Consider the following 17,020-nt stretch of genomic DNA (forward strand, 5'->3'; position numbering starts at 1 on the left):
GACCCTTAACAGGAATAACCGGGTATAGAAAATGAATGAATGAATGAATGAATGAATGAAATAGTGTCTCAGATGTGACTGTGGTGTGGGCCGCTGTTAAGGGCTGTTTGCTGAACAATGCTATTTGGTTCACTTCTACAGATCTCCACACTTGAGAGACAATGCAGGGATTTGGAGAATGACCTTAAAACTAACTATATTGAGATCTATACACAAATGGTCCAGTCCCATCTGAAAGTGACCTAAACAGCTTTTTTGATAGATTAAAGCTCCCAACTTTGTCATCAGAGGATGCCAAAATGTTAGATTCCCCTGTCACATTGGTTGAGCTACATAAAGCAGTTAAAGCAACAAACAGGGGATGCATGCCACGGTATATGGTATACCTGTGGAACTTTACCTAGAGCTCTGGGATATTCTTGGACCAATATGGTTAGAAACACTAAATTATGTTATTGATAAAGGTGCCTTTCATAGAGATTTGAACACAGCCCTGATCACAGTTATACCTAAGCCAGGGAAGGACCCCTTGGAGTGTACCAACCACCACCCAATTTCCTTGAGAAATGCCTGTCTTAAGTTATTTTCCAAAGTCTTGACTAGTAGACTTGAGATGGTGGTTGGAAAGATAGTCGATTTAGACCAGACAGGCTTTATTAAGGGGCGTCTAGCCTCGGATAACATTCGCGGACCAGACACTGTATGCTAACCCCCCAGCCCGTGTTCAAATTCAAAAGTTTATTGGTCACATGTTTTGTAAAAAAGAGCATTCTTTACATACAGTGAAATTAAAAAGGGGTAAAGCAATCTGTCTGTCACTGTGCAAAATACTTGTGTGTGTGGGAGGAGGACTCACAAGGCTGTTAGGTTTAAAATGGGTCACACGACAGGGGGACCCTTTGTCCCCTTTGATTTTTACAATATCTATCGAACCACTGGCACACTTAATTAAAAACTCCCTTCAGATTGCCCGTCATGTTGGGTGAGACATCACATTAAATTTCGCTTTATGCAGACGACTCCTTAATCTACATGGCAAATTTTTTGCAAACTCTGCCTAATGCTCTAAAGATGCTTGAACACTTCGGTTGTTTTCAGGATATGAAGTCAATTTATCTGAGTTGGCGTTGATGCTGATCAAAGTAAGATTTATTTACCTCCTCAGATTCGTGTCACAAAGGAGATCCACTATCTAGGTATTACAATGAAAGACAAATTATTCACTAACTCTGGAAAAAAAATAGAAGATGATATTAGTAGATGGAGACAACTGCCAGCATCGGTCCCAGCTCATATTTCAGTTGTTAAAATGAACTTTTTACCCCGTGTAGATTTCATTAGCTCAATGATTCCACTTGCACCTCCAATAGGATATTGGTCAAAATGAGACTCCTTACTACGGTGATATGTATGGAATGGCAGGAGGCCCAGTATAAAGTGGTCTGCTATTCAGTCTGGTAAGACGGGTGGGGGATTGGCATGTCCTAACTTCATTGAATTGAATTGAAGCTTTATTTGTCATTGCATAAAATACAGAGTATCAACACAACGAAATTCAAATTGCCACTCTTGGTCAGTGCTTTTTAAAAAAGTGCAATAAATAATAAATAAATACTGAAGACCCTTAGTCACTGGTAAGAGGATGACAGAGTGTCTTCTTGGAAAATATAGAACAAGCACTAATAGCATCAGTAAGGTTGAAGGACCTTCTTTTGGTGGGTTTATCTATCAAAAAATGTGATTTATATTGTGTTGTGTTTTAACCCATGTGCTCCGGGTGTTTAGAAAAATTTCTCAGACTTAAACGTGTATGTTGCAAAATATCTCCAATTTAGAATAATAATCTTTTGACAGGAGGGAAGTTCACTAATAAACGAATGGTGTCATACATCTACATGGAAACACACTATATTGCCAACAGTATTGGCTCATCTGCCTTTACACACATATGAACTTAAGTGACATCCCATTCTAAATCCATAGGGTTTAATGTGACATCTGCCCACACTTTGCAGCTATAACAGCTTCAACTCTTCTGGGAAGGTTTTCCACAAGGTTTAGGAGTGTGTTTATGGGAATTTTTGACCATTCTTCCAGAAGTGCATTTGTGAGGTAAGGAACTTTTGTTGGGCGAGAAGGCCTGGCTCACAGTCTTCACTCTCATTCATCCCAAAGGTGTTCTATCGGGTAGAGGTCAGGACTCTGTGCAGGCCAGTCAAGTTCTTCCACACTAAACTCGCTCATCCATGTCTTTATGAACCTTGCTTTGAGCACTGGTGCGCAGTCATGTTGGAACAGGAAGGGGCCATCCCCAAACTATTCCCTCAAAGTTGGGAGCATGGAATAGTGCAAAATCTCTTGGTATCCTGAAGCATTCAGAGTTCCTTTCACTGGAACTAAGGGGCCAAGCCCAGCTCATGAAAAACAACCCCACACCATAATCCCCCCATCCACCAAAGTTCATACTTGGCACAATGCAGTCAGACAAGTACCGATCTCCTGGCAACCGCCAAACCCAGATTCATCCATCAGGTGGTCAGATGGAGAAGCATGATTCATCAGTCCAGAGAACGCATCTCCACTGCTCTAGAGTCCAGTGGCAGCTTTCTTTACACCACTGCATCTGACTCTGTGCATTGCACTTGGTGATGTATGGCAGCTGCTCGGCCATGGAAACCCATTCCATGAAGCTCTCTACACACTGTTCTTGAGCTAATCTGAAAGCCACATGAAGTTTGGAGGTCTGTAGAGATTGACTCTGCAGAAAGTTGGTGAACTCTGCGCACTATGAGCCCTTCATGGCTCAGTTGCTGTCGTTCCAAATCGCTTCCACTTTGTTATAATTCCACTGGCAGTTGAATATGTAGTAGAGAGGAAATTTCACGACTGGACTTTGTTAGAGAATAATTTCACTTCCCTATAGATAGTTTGTGTAGTTAATAGTCAGTCCATCTGTGTCATAGTGACTTTCTGTTAGATTACTGCTGGGATCAGTTATCTGCCCTATTTTCTCTTTGAGGAACATGCCAAGGCCATGGTCCCTCTTTGGCGTCTTCAGTCTCACTCTCTGGCTGTCTACAGACACAGCTCTAGAGTTAGATGATAACGCCCTCCGTCACTGGATGACACTTTGTATTTCCTAGCTGGTGTGAATCCTTATCTTCATGTTTATGTACTACAGCCAATTGGATGTTAACACATCTCCCCTTTGCTGCCTCGGCCCACCTTTCTAGTATAAGAATCTGAGCTTTACTGTTTGACCCTTAGAACTGAGGTGGACTCATGCACTTATGTTGTGATGACGAATCTTCTGTTCTCCTCGATCGAGCCTACTCCTCGATCAAGCCTAAATAAACTCCTTCAGCATAAGACATACAAGAATCTGGTACTTCTTCTTCTTCTTCATCGGCATCAAATTCCTCCCTAACAGACTTGTTGCACAGGTGGCATCCTATCATAGTACCACGCTGGAATTCACTGAGCTCCTGAGAGCGACCCATTCATTCACACATGTTTGTAGAAGCAGTCTACATGCCCAGGTGCTTGATTTTATACACCTGTGGACATGGAAGTGATTGGAATACCTGAATTCTATTATTTGGATGGGTGAGTAAATACTTTTATGATACAGTGCAATATATAGGCAATATAGTGTATGTACCCACATCCGGAATGAAGGCCTGGGACAGAGATATGACTGAATTGGGGTGGGATTTGGACTGGAAAACAATTTGGCCCACTGCTTTTAGAGTTTTGAAAAAACAAAAACCATCAATATATACATCTAAAATTTTGTCATAGAACATATTTAACACTGAAAATTAGACACCTAATGGGACTGGCTCCTGATCTATATTGTTCATTCTGCCCTCATGGAACCATTGGCTCCTTTGCATATCTTGTTTGGGAATGTCCAGGGGTTGCTGAATTCTGGGAGAAGGTGATCACAACTGTATCAGTACTGACGGGAACATTTTCCAAAAGAGACTGCAGTTGGCTGGCTTAACTGCAGCCAAAAAGATTATAGCCCAGCGATGGAGCCCCTTCATGACACTTCCAGCACTCATTGGCTTCGGAGGTTTCTGGATATTTCGTATTTGGAACTCTCCTCAGCAAGACTAAACAAGGCAAAATCAAAAACAATCGTAATCGTAATGGAAGATAAGAGACACTGTGATTTAGGAACGACGAGACAGGTCTAAACTAATTCATGCATTTGTGTCTTCCAGGCTGGATTAATGTAATTCATTTTTGGCTGTCAAAATAGCTCTTTAAAAGGCCTTCAGTTGATTCAGAATGCTGCAGCAAGAGCATTGACAGGAATTAGCAAACAAGATTATATTATTCCAGATTTATTCATTGGTTCCCTTTAAAATCTATAATAGAATTTTAAATCTTCCTCCTTTCATGCAAGGCCCTTAAAGGCCTAGCTCCATCGTATCTTAAAGACCTCATTGTACCACATCATCCGAACAGATCACTTCAATCTCAAAGTGCAGGCAGCTGGGGGATGATGCACGGAGCACCTCTCCTCTACTCTCTTTCTCTCTTTTATAAAATGTCTTGAGACAATTTGTATTGTTATTGATGCTATATAAAATTGAACTGAATTGAATTGAATTAGGTTGATGTCCCCCTGGTGTTCTGGATTACTGACTACCTCACTGGAAGACCACAGTATGTGCGGCTGCAACACGGTGTGTCTGACAGGGTGGTCAGCTGCACTGGGGCTCCACAGGGGACAGTCCTCTCCCCCTTCCTCTTCACTGTCTACACCACGGACTTCACCTACCAGACAGAGTCCTGCCACCTTCAGAAATATTCTGATGACTCTGCGGTAGTAGGATGTATCAGTGATGGTGAGGAGGCTGAGTACAGAACTGTGGAGGGAAACTTTGTCACATGGTGCGAAGTCAACTTCCTTTAGCTAAATGTGACGAAGACAAAGGAACTGGTTGTGGACATGCGGAGAAAAAAGGCTCCGGTTACCCCTGTTACGATCCGGGGGGCCCAGGTGGACATTGTGGAGGACTACAAGTATCTCGGAGTGTACATCGACAATAAACTGGACTGGTCAAAGAACACTGAGGCACTCTACAAGAAGGGCCAGAGTCGACTCTACCTTTTGAGGAGACTGAGGTCCTTCAACATCTGTCGGACAATGCTGAGGATGTTCTATGAGTCTGTGGTGGCCAGTGCGCTCCTGTACGCCATTGCATACTGGGGCAGCAGGCTGCGAGCGGCAGACGCGAATAGACTCAACAAACTGATCCGCAAGGCCAGTGATGTTGTCAGGGTGGAGTTGGACTCTTTGAACACAGTGTCAGAGAGGAGGATGCTGGCAAGAGTGGAGACCATCCTGGACAACTCATCTCACCCACTCAACACACTGGTCAGTCTAAGGAGTACCTTTAGTAACATACTCATTCTACCCAAATGCACCACAGAACGCCACAGGCTGCCTGTGGCCATCAAACTTTATAACTCCTCCCGCTGAGTGTTGGTCACTCTTAACACTGTCAACACTTCAGACCCTGTTAATTTATTTGCAACCTCTTACCTCTGCATATTGTGAATACTTGTGCAATATTGTTTCTTTTACTTTAAATGCATCTTACTTTATTTTTTTATATATATATTTTTGTATTGCTTTTATTCTATTGTATTTGCTCTGTTAACTAGCTGTGTTAACTAGCTGTGTTAACTGTCACTTTTTGGGAGCAACAGTAACAAAACAATTTCCTTGAAGGATTAATAAAGTATTCTGATTCTGATTCTGAATTAATTCATCGGACAAGGTGGCATTCACTGTTCCGTGGTCCAGTTTAGTTTATATTGTATAGGTGTCTTGTTTTCACACAACATGCTGCTCACACATGCCTTAAATTGTCCCCAGGGGACAAATAAAGTGTTCTGACAAAGTTGCTCAAATCCATCATTCCATTTTTTCCGCTTCAAAACATCACTTGTAGCCTGTTCCTAATATATCCCACCTACGGACAGATAACAAGATAAACATTCTTATTTACTTAACCTGTCATAATGTAATGGTTGAACTGTGAATTTCATGGCTTTGAAATTGAGTGACAGGTGGTCAGGTGTTCTAAGGATTCAAATCAGGGCACAAACATGAGAAAATGTAAACACAAACAAAACACTAAGCCGAAAGATGCTAGAGCTGCCTGGTGAGACTGCAGAGTGGTTTCTAATAAGTCAGTTGAGCACTACAAGTATTAGTCCTTTCACATGACACATAGTTCTTTGCAGGAACTGAAAACAATTGTGCATTTTCACAGTTTAATTGTTATTTGATTACTCTGACTACAGTGAAGGTACTTTCCAGTACAAGAGGTGTCTTGAGTGACACAAGTATATTATTGTATCTAGAATGAAGCACTGGCAACAGTCGTTTTTTAAAAAAAAAAAAAAATATTAACAATGGTAGAATGCTAACCTTAAAAACAAAACAATGGCAACAGTCATTTAAAAAAAAAAAAAAAAAAAAAAATGTATTAACAATGGTAGAATGCTAACCTGAAAAACAAAACAAAAATGGACTGGTCCTTTCTTTAAAGATGTTGTGTGAAATCATCACGTGATCACAGCTATGTGTCCCTGTGTTGGTTCAGCATACATATAGCAGAATACTGCCAGCATTTATTTGAAGTTGTGTTAGTGTCCAAATAACGCCTCTAAAATCTAAAGTGCCAGCGACATAAATATTGCGGTACTGGTTGCACACAAAACATCATGCATCCACAGCAGGTTTTTCATATTGTTCATATTCTAAATTGAGTAACTCCTACTGAGCATGCATCTGTCTGTCCTTCATCGTCTCGTGTGAAAACCATCAATGAGAGCCAGATCTTTGTCTGCTGATCATCATGGCAGATACAAAATACTATTATGTTGTGTCAGCAGGAGTTCTACAGTTGAACTCGAGGTGCACCTCCTACAAACTCCAGCAAACTTTCTATGGCTATTTGTTGTGTCAAAGACAAAAACTTAAATGTGGATGCAACCTTTCGCAAGTCGCAAGAAAAAAGTTTGCAAAAAAGCAATCTTTGAGTTCTGATTTGAGTTCTGTTACTCCTATTATTCTGGCCACACTAATTTTTGTTAGCTGCTTGCTGGTGGTAAAAAATTTTCCTTTTCTTTTCGTGTTCTCAGAAGGTTCTATCGCACCAGGATGTTCAATATGATAAAAGCTGCACAGGGCAGAGTGGTCTTCAGGTCGGCTCCAAGTGAACAATTTTACAAAGGGAAATACTTTGTAAATTGTTGTTATTATTTTTGTCTATCAGGCAATACCATCAGGGAGGCAGCTGATCGTTCCTAAATTCATTCAGCAGCAGGACAGTGACTTTCTCCAAAAGACAAGTGTGGAATGATGCTGGCCTGACTGTGTTTGGCACATGTTTCTGTCATCTATTTTATCAATTAAGATAAAATTCCAGTTAAGAGAAGGGTTCTTCTACTACTTATACATTACATCATGACACTTAATTTGCAAATAATGAAGCTTATTTGTATTTTTTAAAAATCCATTCACTTTTTGAACACTTTACTGAGTTGTAGATCCTATTCCAAAAAGAAAATATTTGGGAAACAATCCCTAAATCTATGTTGACTGCCATCTATGTTGACTGCCATCAGCATACCACCATTCACTTTTTGAACACTTTACTGAGTTGTAGATCCTATTCCAAAAAGAAAATATTTGGGAAACAATCCCTAAATCTATGTTGACTGCCATCTATGTTGACTGCCATCAGCATACCACCATTCACTTTTTGAACACTTTACTGAGTTGTAGATCCTATTCCAAAAAGAAAATATTTGGGAAACAATCCCTAAATCTATGTTGACTGCCATCAGCATACCACCAAATAAGATGATTTACCATGTTTTTATTTACCATTTATTTTTGTAATGAATTTTTTTCTAATTTCTTTACACTGACACAATTAATGTTTCATATTTATGCTTCAGTTTGATTTAAATATAATATCAATCACAGGTTTCTGTAACTAGGACAAAACAATCTTTAAACAAGAAAAAAAACTTCCATCATGCTCAAACAGGGGAAACCATCTGCATGAGACTGGCCAGGTAGAGAGACAGAAAAATAGGGAAGTGGGAGGCAAGAATGAACACTGTGTTGGATGTTTCTTCCTTGTAAAAATGATTTCTTTTCTCCCCATTGCCACAAAGCGTTTTCTCAGGGATGAATATTTAGGTTTCTCTACATAAACCTATATATAGTATATACTGTCTATAAATCCCCTATGTTATACATTCTCAAACTCTTGAATACTCATAATGGTTTTCTTGCTCACTCAACATCCTTCTAACAGTAAATGATTTCTCATGTTTGACAGACTATGAATCTGAAACAGCCATTTCTAAAGCGGTACTAGTCATGATGGCAGCAGGTGGAAGAATCATGAAGGATCATTGAACAGAGCCAGATAAACATGCTTTATGCGTACATGTGTTTGGACTGTGAGCATTAGTAGTGAGTGTCTAACTTTAACTTGGGGCCTATTTGGTATGGTCATGTACCCACTGACATAGCCTTTGGCAGTAAGTCTGTGGACTGACGGTAGAGAAGGATCGGCCTGGATGTCTCAGCCTCTTCCACAAATGCTCCAGCCTCTTCTTAAAACCGTAAACTGTGAAAATGTCAATTATGCCGATGAAGTAGCGCTGATCAGGGCCATCAATGACATGCAAAGGATTCTTTAAATTGGGCAGCAAACGTCGGTTTTGGGCCTTGAAGTCTGGTAGCTCAGTTGTGTTGCTCCCTGGCCCAGAATGCTCTTTACATGTTTGAAGAGAGCTGACACTTGATGTATCTGTGTGTGGTAGATTTAAGGCACTATCTGTGTCGGGTAAAGGCAAGGTGGAGTCATCTTCCAGGACTGCTCCGGGAACTGCAGCTACAGTTGCGTGTGTGGGGCTGCAACCTGGATTCATAGATCTAAAATGATAAAGTCACAAGGAAGAGAATGAGTAAAAGCAATCATGTACTATTGCTTTTCCAAAACTGCTGTTGCTCTGTAGTCAAGTGTCAAGACAAGCGTAAAACAAAACAGCTTACACGACACAATCAACACCACTGAATATCGTTATTTTTTGCATTTACACAATTCAGCACTGGGTGTCTTTGGTGACATTCTTGGGAAAAATGCTGTGTTGAACATCTGCAAATGTGATGTTGCTCACAGCATGATGGAAAAATGCCAATAATGGGCTGACTTAATTTATTGAAACCACAATGGTTTGTTTCTGGCCACTTGATTATGTGATCTGTAATAATAAACCCCATGTGCTATTATTATATATTAATATATCTGTGTGTAATTGGAGTCTGGTAATTGACACAACTAAGTCCAGTCGAAAATGTGTGTCTATGTTTTACATTCATTCACAAATTCAACAGATTAATAGATTACCTCCCAGATTATGTCACAGTGATGCCCTGTTTTTCAGTTTGGTATATGAATGGTTGCATAGCTTATGGCCATATGTATGGCCATATTTTACTGTGTATGTGAGCATCTTATTTTTTCAGCTGTGCATGTGGCGTCTAATTTTTCAGGTGTTTCAGTTGTGTGGGTAGGAGCAGTTGTATGTTTGTGAAATCTTCAGTTAGGGTAAGTTTTTTTTTCCCACACAAGTTATGTGAGAGGCTGATTCTGAAAAAAAAACGTTTAGACTGAGTAAGTCCTGGTCACCTACAACACAGTTTTGTACCTGACCACCTCTTGTGTTGACTGACTCTAGATTACAACTAAATAAACTACAAGTAATGCTAAATGGTAAATGGCTTTTTAATGGTAAATGCTTTTATATAGCGCTTTCCTATCTATTGGTACTCAAAGTGCTTTACAGTCACAGAAACATCTACCCATTCACTCACACAAGCACACACACATTCAACTGGGGGTTCGGTGTCTTGCTCAAGGACACTTCGGCATTTGGCACATTCCGGGGATCAAACCACTAACCCTCTTGTTTGTGGACAACCTGCTCTACCTACTGAGCCACAGACGCCCCAAGTGAAAAAACATGATAATAAAACAAGCGGCACTGAATATAAAACGTTGTGGAAGACACTGACATTTTGGTTCTCATGATGAGTGTAGCAAAAGAGAGACTCTGGTGGCGCTCGTCGTTGTGTAAGGGCTGATGGGCAATTAGGAGACTGTAGTCCAACACACTGAGCCTTTGGAGGAAGTGTGTGTCAATCTCCACCTGCCGCAGGAGCCAGGGACGCTGCTGGTCTATACACATGTATAAAGCACATAACTCTAACAATTACTGTATAGAAACACATACTCTTTGATATTGGAATTTGTATTCCCCCAACAGAATGGAATGTATTTGAACATAATTTAGTGAGTAGCCTGAAAGGTATGCAGTAACGCTATCCTTTTGACTGATACTCAGCATACATAAACTTCTTTACCCAGAGTGATGAACTGGTCTTTAAAATTAAGGTCTTTGAGAACCACAATGATCTGACTTCCCTCTGGTGCAGGCTCTGTCCAGCGACTCACCTCACAGCCCTTTATATCATACCTGGGCAACACAAAACACACATCAAACCAAACACAGTTTCTGTTACACTGCTTTACTCATATTATGTAATTATTGGTGCAAGTGATCCAAGGTTACCTGGCACTGATTCGATCATCTGGATAAAACACACTTTGCATAACAATGAAGTATTTCTGCCAAGGACACGCAAAGAGAAAAAAAAATCTGCTTTATAATACTTTTTATCATCTTCTAATTCTAGTGAAAATAGTGATGAAGTGGGATCTGTACCTTCTGTCTGCGTGGGATTTTGATCCTGTGAACACCTTAAAAAAAAGAGGGAGAAACCACTGAATCCATTGCCTAATCCATTGCCTTACAAACTAATTATGGAAAACTTTAAATTGGCAAAAAGTGACATCAGTATTCATTTGTATATCAAACTTATTTTCAGGTGATGCATGTAGCAAGGTTATAATAGTTTTGGATTTTTCATTTTAGTTTAGTTTTATTTCCTTTTCCTTTTTTCCCTCCAATTCAGTTAGTTCTAATTAATTTTTAGTATGGGTTTGCTAGTTTATTAGTTTTTATATTTCCAAAAATGCTTAGTTTTAGTTTAGTTTTTGTTAGTTTTAGTATTTAGTTTGTTCATACTTTGGGTTATTTGTCAGGTGCAGGATTCAAAAAGGTCAGGGTGAGTATTGTATAATAAAATTCAACAAAAGATACATTTAAAAAATGAGGGTGAGTTAATAATGACTGACTTTTTATTTTGGGTGAATTATTCCTTTAATCCTTCTCTTTCGGGGGGCGGCGGACTCACAGAGGCTAGTTTGTTTTGGTACTCGACATTAGCCGCCTTGTGCGAGCTTCTAAAACGGACTTTGAGATTCGTGGAGATTCTCCCCTTGAGAAGCAAGCCACACATTTTGTCACAGTCTGTTTCCACTACAAGACACTTGCTTTTATCTTTCTCATCATCATTTTCAAAAGAGTCCCATACAGGACTTTGCTGCTTTCTCCCAGCTTTTGCTGCAACCGCCATGGTGCTGCCAGGTGACGTCACGGACTGTGAGATGCAGTAAGGTGCTGCTGCTGCCAGCTGGCGTAAAACTGCCAGAGCGGAATATATCGACCATATGAATCCAACCAGTTGAGGCTTATAATTAAATTGACAGAGACGAAAACGAAGGGAATTATATCTATAATTTCAGTTCGTTTTCTAAACACGCAATACTTCAGTTAGTTATTGTTTTTTTCTTTTAATTTTTTTTTTATTTATTTAAGTTAACAAAATAGTTTTTTCAATTTTAGTTTTCATTATTTTGTTCGTTTCCGTTAACAATAATAACCTTGGCATGTACAGTACGTGTTTGAAGCTTTGAAAAAAATATTGGTGCTAAATCACTTCAGCCCATTTCAGTAGCGTAGTTGACAAAATCCTTTCTTTGATTAGCCAGAACAGGTCAAACCAGAGGGTTAGTGGTTCAGTCGTCAGATCTGACCTTGTTAGTCATCCCAAAGACAAAGAGGAAGCTGATAGGTGATTACGCCTTTTCAGTTGCTGCTCTGAAACTGTGGAACAACTTGCCTTTGCACATCAGGCAGGCCATCTCACTTGTTTTTAAATCCTCTCTAAATTCTCTCTTTGGCTTTCAACTCAGTTTGAAATGTTGGTTCTTATTCTTTTTATTGTTTATTATTTAATTGTTTTTGTGATTTTAATTTTGTTTCTAATTCTTCTGTGTTTAAATTTTTTGTGTGTTTTACCTGTCCTCATGTAGAGCACTTTGGCCAACTGTGTTTTTGAAGTGTGTTATACATAAAGTTGAGTTGAGTTTGGATTACCTGGTACTGCTACTGCTAGTTTTTTTGCAACATGGCTGAATATTTTTCTGATTCTGAGGTTGTGGACGAACCATAGCGGTAGCAATTTACTTGTAAACAAGCCTACTGTCGCGGGTGTGCGCGGTGCTCAGAGACGGCATCATCCACGTCAGAAGACATCATCCGGGGTCTGTAGGTCAATCTACAGACTCAACGGGGAATAGCACTAGCGTACGATAACAAAATATTGGTGAAATGAACGAGTTTCGCAGCAGATAATGTGTTATTTAGAGGCTGCGTTTCGGTGCGCCAGTCACTCCCACTACATGGATATACGCTAATCTAATTATCTCCCGAAGGAATACGAATTACACAAAAGTTATATGGGTGAGTAAACAACCATATTTTATGCCAGAAATAAGGTCCAGATTGTAAAAAACAGTAGTTCGCCTTTAACTACAAAATGTCAAAGTATGGTATTATCTCACTACCTCCTAAAAACAATTCAATAATACAATGCACCAATCGATGTTAATACACAACTATTTCAGTTGGTTAGTCCAGCTTATTTGTTTGGTATTTTGGTAGAATAGCATTGGTGTACTCTGTGTATGTGAGTGTAATACCTAAGAACTTGACCAGCAATGAATGTGGGTATTTCCTCAGATGCTCCATGTAGATCTTCAGGTTGGCCAGGAGAAATTTGATTTCCCTTTTGTTCTGAGTCTTCAAAAAGAAGCGTTTATCATTTCTAGAAGTTCAAAAGCACAGAGTAAGTAGATCTCTCAACAGTCATGCAATAACCCAAACTCCGACAAAAAAAAGTAATACGTTTACTGTGTTTGTTTAATATAAAGCGGTGCTCCCCTTCCTTTTTAAAACCGCAAAATACTTTAGCATATGTTTTTATGCCTACAGAATGTACACCCCTGTGATTGTGCATGTGTAAGCTAAATGTAATTCCTGGGTAAAGCATGTTTAGTTGAAGGCAAATGGTTATTGCTGGGGTTAGGATTAGGTATTTGATGAGAGAAGCAGTATATTTAGCACCTGAGCTATGATTTTTGACATTTACTGTGTAGTGACTCACGTGAGAAAGAAGTCTGCCTTGCTCTTTGAGTTGCTGATGAATTGGAGGTAACAGTTTTCAGAGCAGAGCGACTGCTGATACTCCTGTTCAGTCATTCCTAAAAAGCCACGCAAGCTGGCAAACACCGGGCCTGCAAATGTTTCCATTGTAAAATCCTGCAGACACAAGCAATAAAATAAGCATAGACTTCCTTCAATACAATAATATAGAACTGTTAGTTCTTGAGAACACCCCTGCACCTACCTTATGGATCTGAGTGACCTCTAATTTGAAATCATCACCTGACAGTTCATCCTAGAGGGGAAAAAAAGAAGAGATGAAAAATAAGTTATTATATAAGTTATATAAGTAAAATTACTTATTAACTAAGCTTAATATTCAACTACATGTTCTAGTCAACAGATGGTCTAGCTCATGCAGGTCCACGATCTTCTAGGATTACATGAGGAGACAGAAGACACTGAGACAGTTTAAATCCACAGAAGCACTGTGGTAATTTCTCCCAAGTCCTAAAACAAGCTATTAGTCAAGTACTTTGAAAAACCATACAGATTTGATTCTCAACAAAGTATACATAACGCCAAAACAGCTCTGACATGTCAAGGTATGGATAACATTTAACATTTTTGTCATGAAAACTGAGAGGTGGAGCTACTGCAGATGAATCTTGTTTTTCCAGCACATCACACAGATCCCTTGAACAGACTGACATCTGTGCTCAATGCTTATTCACGTGATTTAAAAGACTGTGACCATGGGACTATGTGACGATCTTTCATTCATTCAAATTCAGTTCTAATGTTCTAATTTTTTTGCACGTGCATTTAGGTGCCTCTGATAAGGGACAAGGATCTGTATGCATACTTAAAATGGTCTGCAACTACATTACATTACTCCCGATAAAGGCTCTTTTGGATCAGACCACTTTGGGTACCCAGCATTGCCCTCACATATCTAAAACAGGAGAACCTCATAAGCCTTGCTGATTCAAGCCTTACCAAAGTAACTCACCTTCTCAATGTCTTGTATCCAACACTGTCATTGTCACTTTACTACTAGCGCCGTGGGTATAGAGTGTACTCTTAAGGAAGATGCAGACACTGGAGCTCTTCCTCATAACTTTTTAGTAAGGAGCCATGCATAACACTCCCCCTCCCAGAGATTGGCCACCAGAGAAGCCACAAAAGTAGTAAGAGAAAGACAACTAAAGGATGACTCCTTGGCCGGTAGGACCACCCTCACCCCAGACCAGCTCTGCATGTTGCTCGATCTGTGCCTGACGACCACCTATTTCCAATTCAATGGAAGTTTCTACAGGCAAAAACATGGCTGTGCGATGGGGTCACCAGTGTCACCGATTGTGGCCAATCTACACAGAGGAGGTTGAGACCAGAGCTCTGAACTCTTTCACAGGAAACACTCCCACCCACAGGTTCAGGTACGTGGGAGAAACCTGGGTTAAAATCAAGACACAGGAGGTGGAATCTTTCAAGTTCACTTGGGAGGACATCAGCAGAGGAAGTTTGGCCTTCCTGGACTGTCTGGTGCATGTGGAAGAATACCGAAGCCTGAACATTGAAGTATATAGAAAACCCACTCACACTGACCAACACTTATTATGTGATTCCCACCACCCCCTGGGACACAAACTAGGGGTCATCAGAACTCTCTGAGCACAGACGATACCCACAAGCCTGGAGGGTAAGGAGAATGAACAGAAACACATCAAACGGGCACTCAAGACATGTGGATATCCCAACTGGGCCTTTGTAAAAGGCTCAAAAAGATATCCCAAAAAGGATAGAGAGGAGGAGGACAACAAAAGGAAGAACATTGTCATCCCCTACGTGGCTGGGGTGTTGGAGAAACTCAGGAGAATTTTCAGAAATCACTGCATTCCAGTTTATTTCAAACCAGTGAACACACTTAGGCAAAGACTGGTCCACCCTAAAGACAAAACACCCAGGCAAAAACAGAGTAATGTGGTGTATGCTGTTCAATGCAGTGAGGAGTGTACAGATTTATACATTGGGGAAACCAAACAACCCATCCATAAACGCATGTACCAACACAGGAGAGCCAGCTCATCAGGAAACGATTCAGCGGTCCATCTACACCTGAAGGATAAAGGGCACTCTTTTGAAGATAACAACGTCCAGATCTTAGCCAGAGAACGCCGATGGTTTGAAAGAGGAGTAAAGGAAGCCATCCATGTCAGACTGGAAAAACCTTCTCTAAACAGAGGAGGTGGACTGAGATTTAATCTGCCATCTATTTACAATACAGTTTTAACTTCTGTCCCCAAGAGGTTTCAACCCCATTCACACCTTGAGCCTGGAGCCTCTGACAGACAAGGATCATTAGAGCACCATTCACAGGGAAGAGGACGGGGACAAAAACAGTCCCTCCCTCAACGACAGGTAAGTACCCAATGGTTAATGGAAATTAGCTGCACCGGTTTCTGGTTGTTAACACAACAAGCAAGTTCCAGTATGAGTTCCTATTTAAACTTCAGACTTCCCACCAGTCTCCTAGAACTGAAGAAGCTACTCGGATGAGTGGTGAAACGTCTTCTAGCTCTTTAAAAAGCCTCCAATTGATTCAAAATGCCACAGCAAGAGCATTAACAAGAATTAGCAAGAGAGATCATATTACTCCAGTTTTAGCTTCTCTTCACTGGCTGCCTTTAGAGTCTAGAATAGAATTTAAAATCCTCCTCCTTACATACAAGGCCCTTAAAGGCCTAGCTCCATCGTATCTTAAAGACCTCATTGTACCATATCATCCCAACAGATCACTTCGGTCTGAAAGTGCAGGCCTACTTGTGGTTCCTAGAATTTCAAAAAGTAGAATGGGAGGTAGAGCTTTCAGCTATCAGGCTCCTCTCCTGTGGAACCAGCTCCTAGTTTGGGTTCGGGAGGCAGACAGTCTCTCTATTTTTAAGGTCAGGCTTAAGACTTTCCTTTTTGATCAAGCTTATAGTTATGCTGCTATAGGCCTAGGCTGCTGGGGGACGATGCACCAAACACATGTCCTCCTTCTTTCTTCTCTCTCCTCTCTCACATCCTCCACTTTCTTTTCTCTGGCACAGAGCTCTTGCCCTCTAATTTCCTATCTACTACTAGTCATGCAATTCTGTGCTATTTCTATGTACAATGTTTACTGCTGTGTGTCCCTCCCCCCCGAAGCTGAGTCATACACAGACATGTTCCGCAGACCATGAGTAACGATAACCAGACAGACACCATTCACTTGCATCACGTGTTATGTAAGGCCAATAGCATCTAGCCTGAGAACGCTGTTATGAAACCAAATTCCTTGCCTGTGTTCCACGGTCCAGTAATATTGGTCAATTTCTAGAGCCCATCTTGCCCTTCATCCGGTAGGATCACAGTCTAGCGATATCTTTCTCAGGCCAAGAAGGGGTTTGTGGTCAGTGATAATACGATGGACCACACAACAGCCCACAGCTCTCTGTCATAAGCAGACCAGCGTCTCTCAGTCATAGTCAGGATGTGGGTACCATAGGCGATAACATTCTCCATGTTTCTGTCATTT

The 17,020-nt window shown here is 40.6% G+C and overlaps 1 protein-coding gene across 1 annotated transcript; it reads right to left on the reverse strand.

The window, feature by feature from the left end:
• Positions 1 to 7,937: 7,937 nt before the first annotated feature.
• pip5kl1 (phosphatidylinositol-4-phosphate 5-kinase-like 1) lies at positions 7,938 to 13,780 on the reverse strand. Its single transcript, XM_084572400.1, has 5 exons — positions 13,463 to 13,780; positions 12,938 to 13,123; positions 10,475 to 10,587; positions 10,046 to 10,322; positions 7,938 to 8,983 (listed from the first exon to the last, which is right to left on the reverse strand). Exons 1-5 carry the CDS (start codon positions 13,606 to 13,608, stop codon positions 8,545 to 8,547), a joined length of 1,161 nt encoding a protein of 386 aa, XP_084428526.1. The 5' UTR covers positions 13,609 to 13,780; the 3' UTR covers positions 7,938 to 8,544.
• Between the last annotated feature and the right edge of the window lie 3,240 nt (positions 13,781 to 17,020).

Source organism: Chelon labrosus (assembly GCF_963514085.1).
Source record: "Chelon labrosus genome assembly, chromosome: 22".
NCBI classification, from domain to species: Eukaryota; Metazoa; Chordata; class Actinopteri; order Mugiliformes; family Mugilidae; genus Chelon; species Chelon labrosus.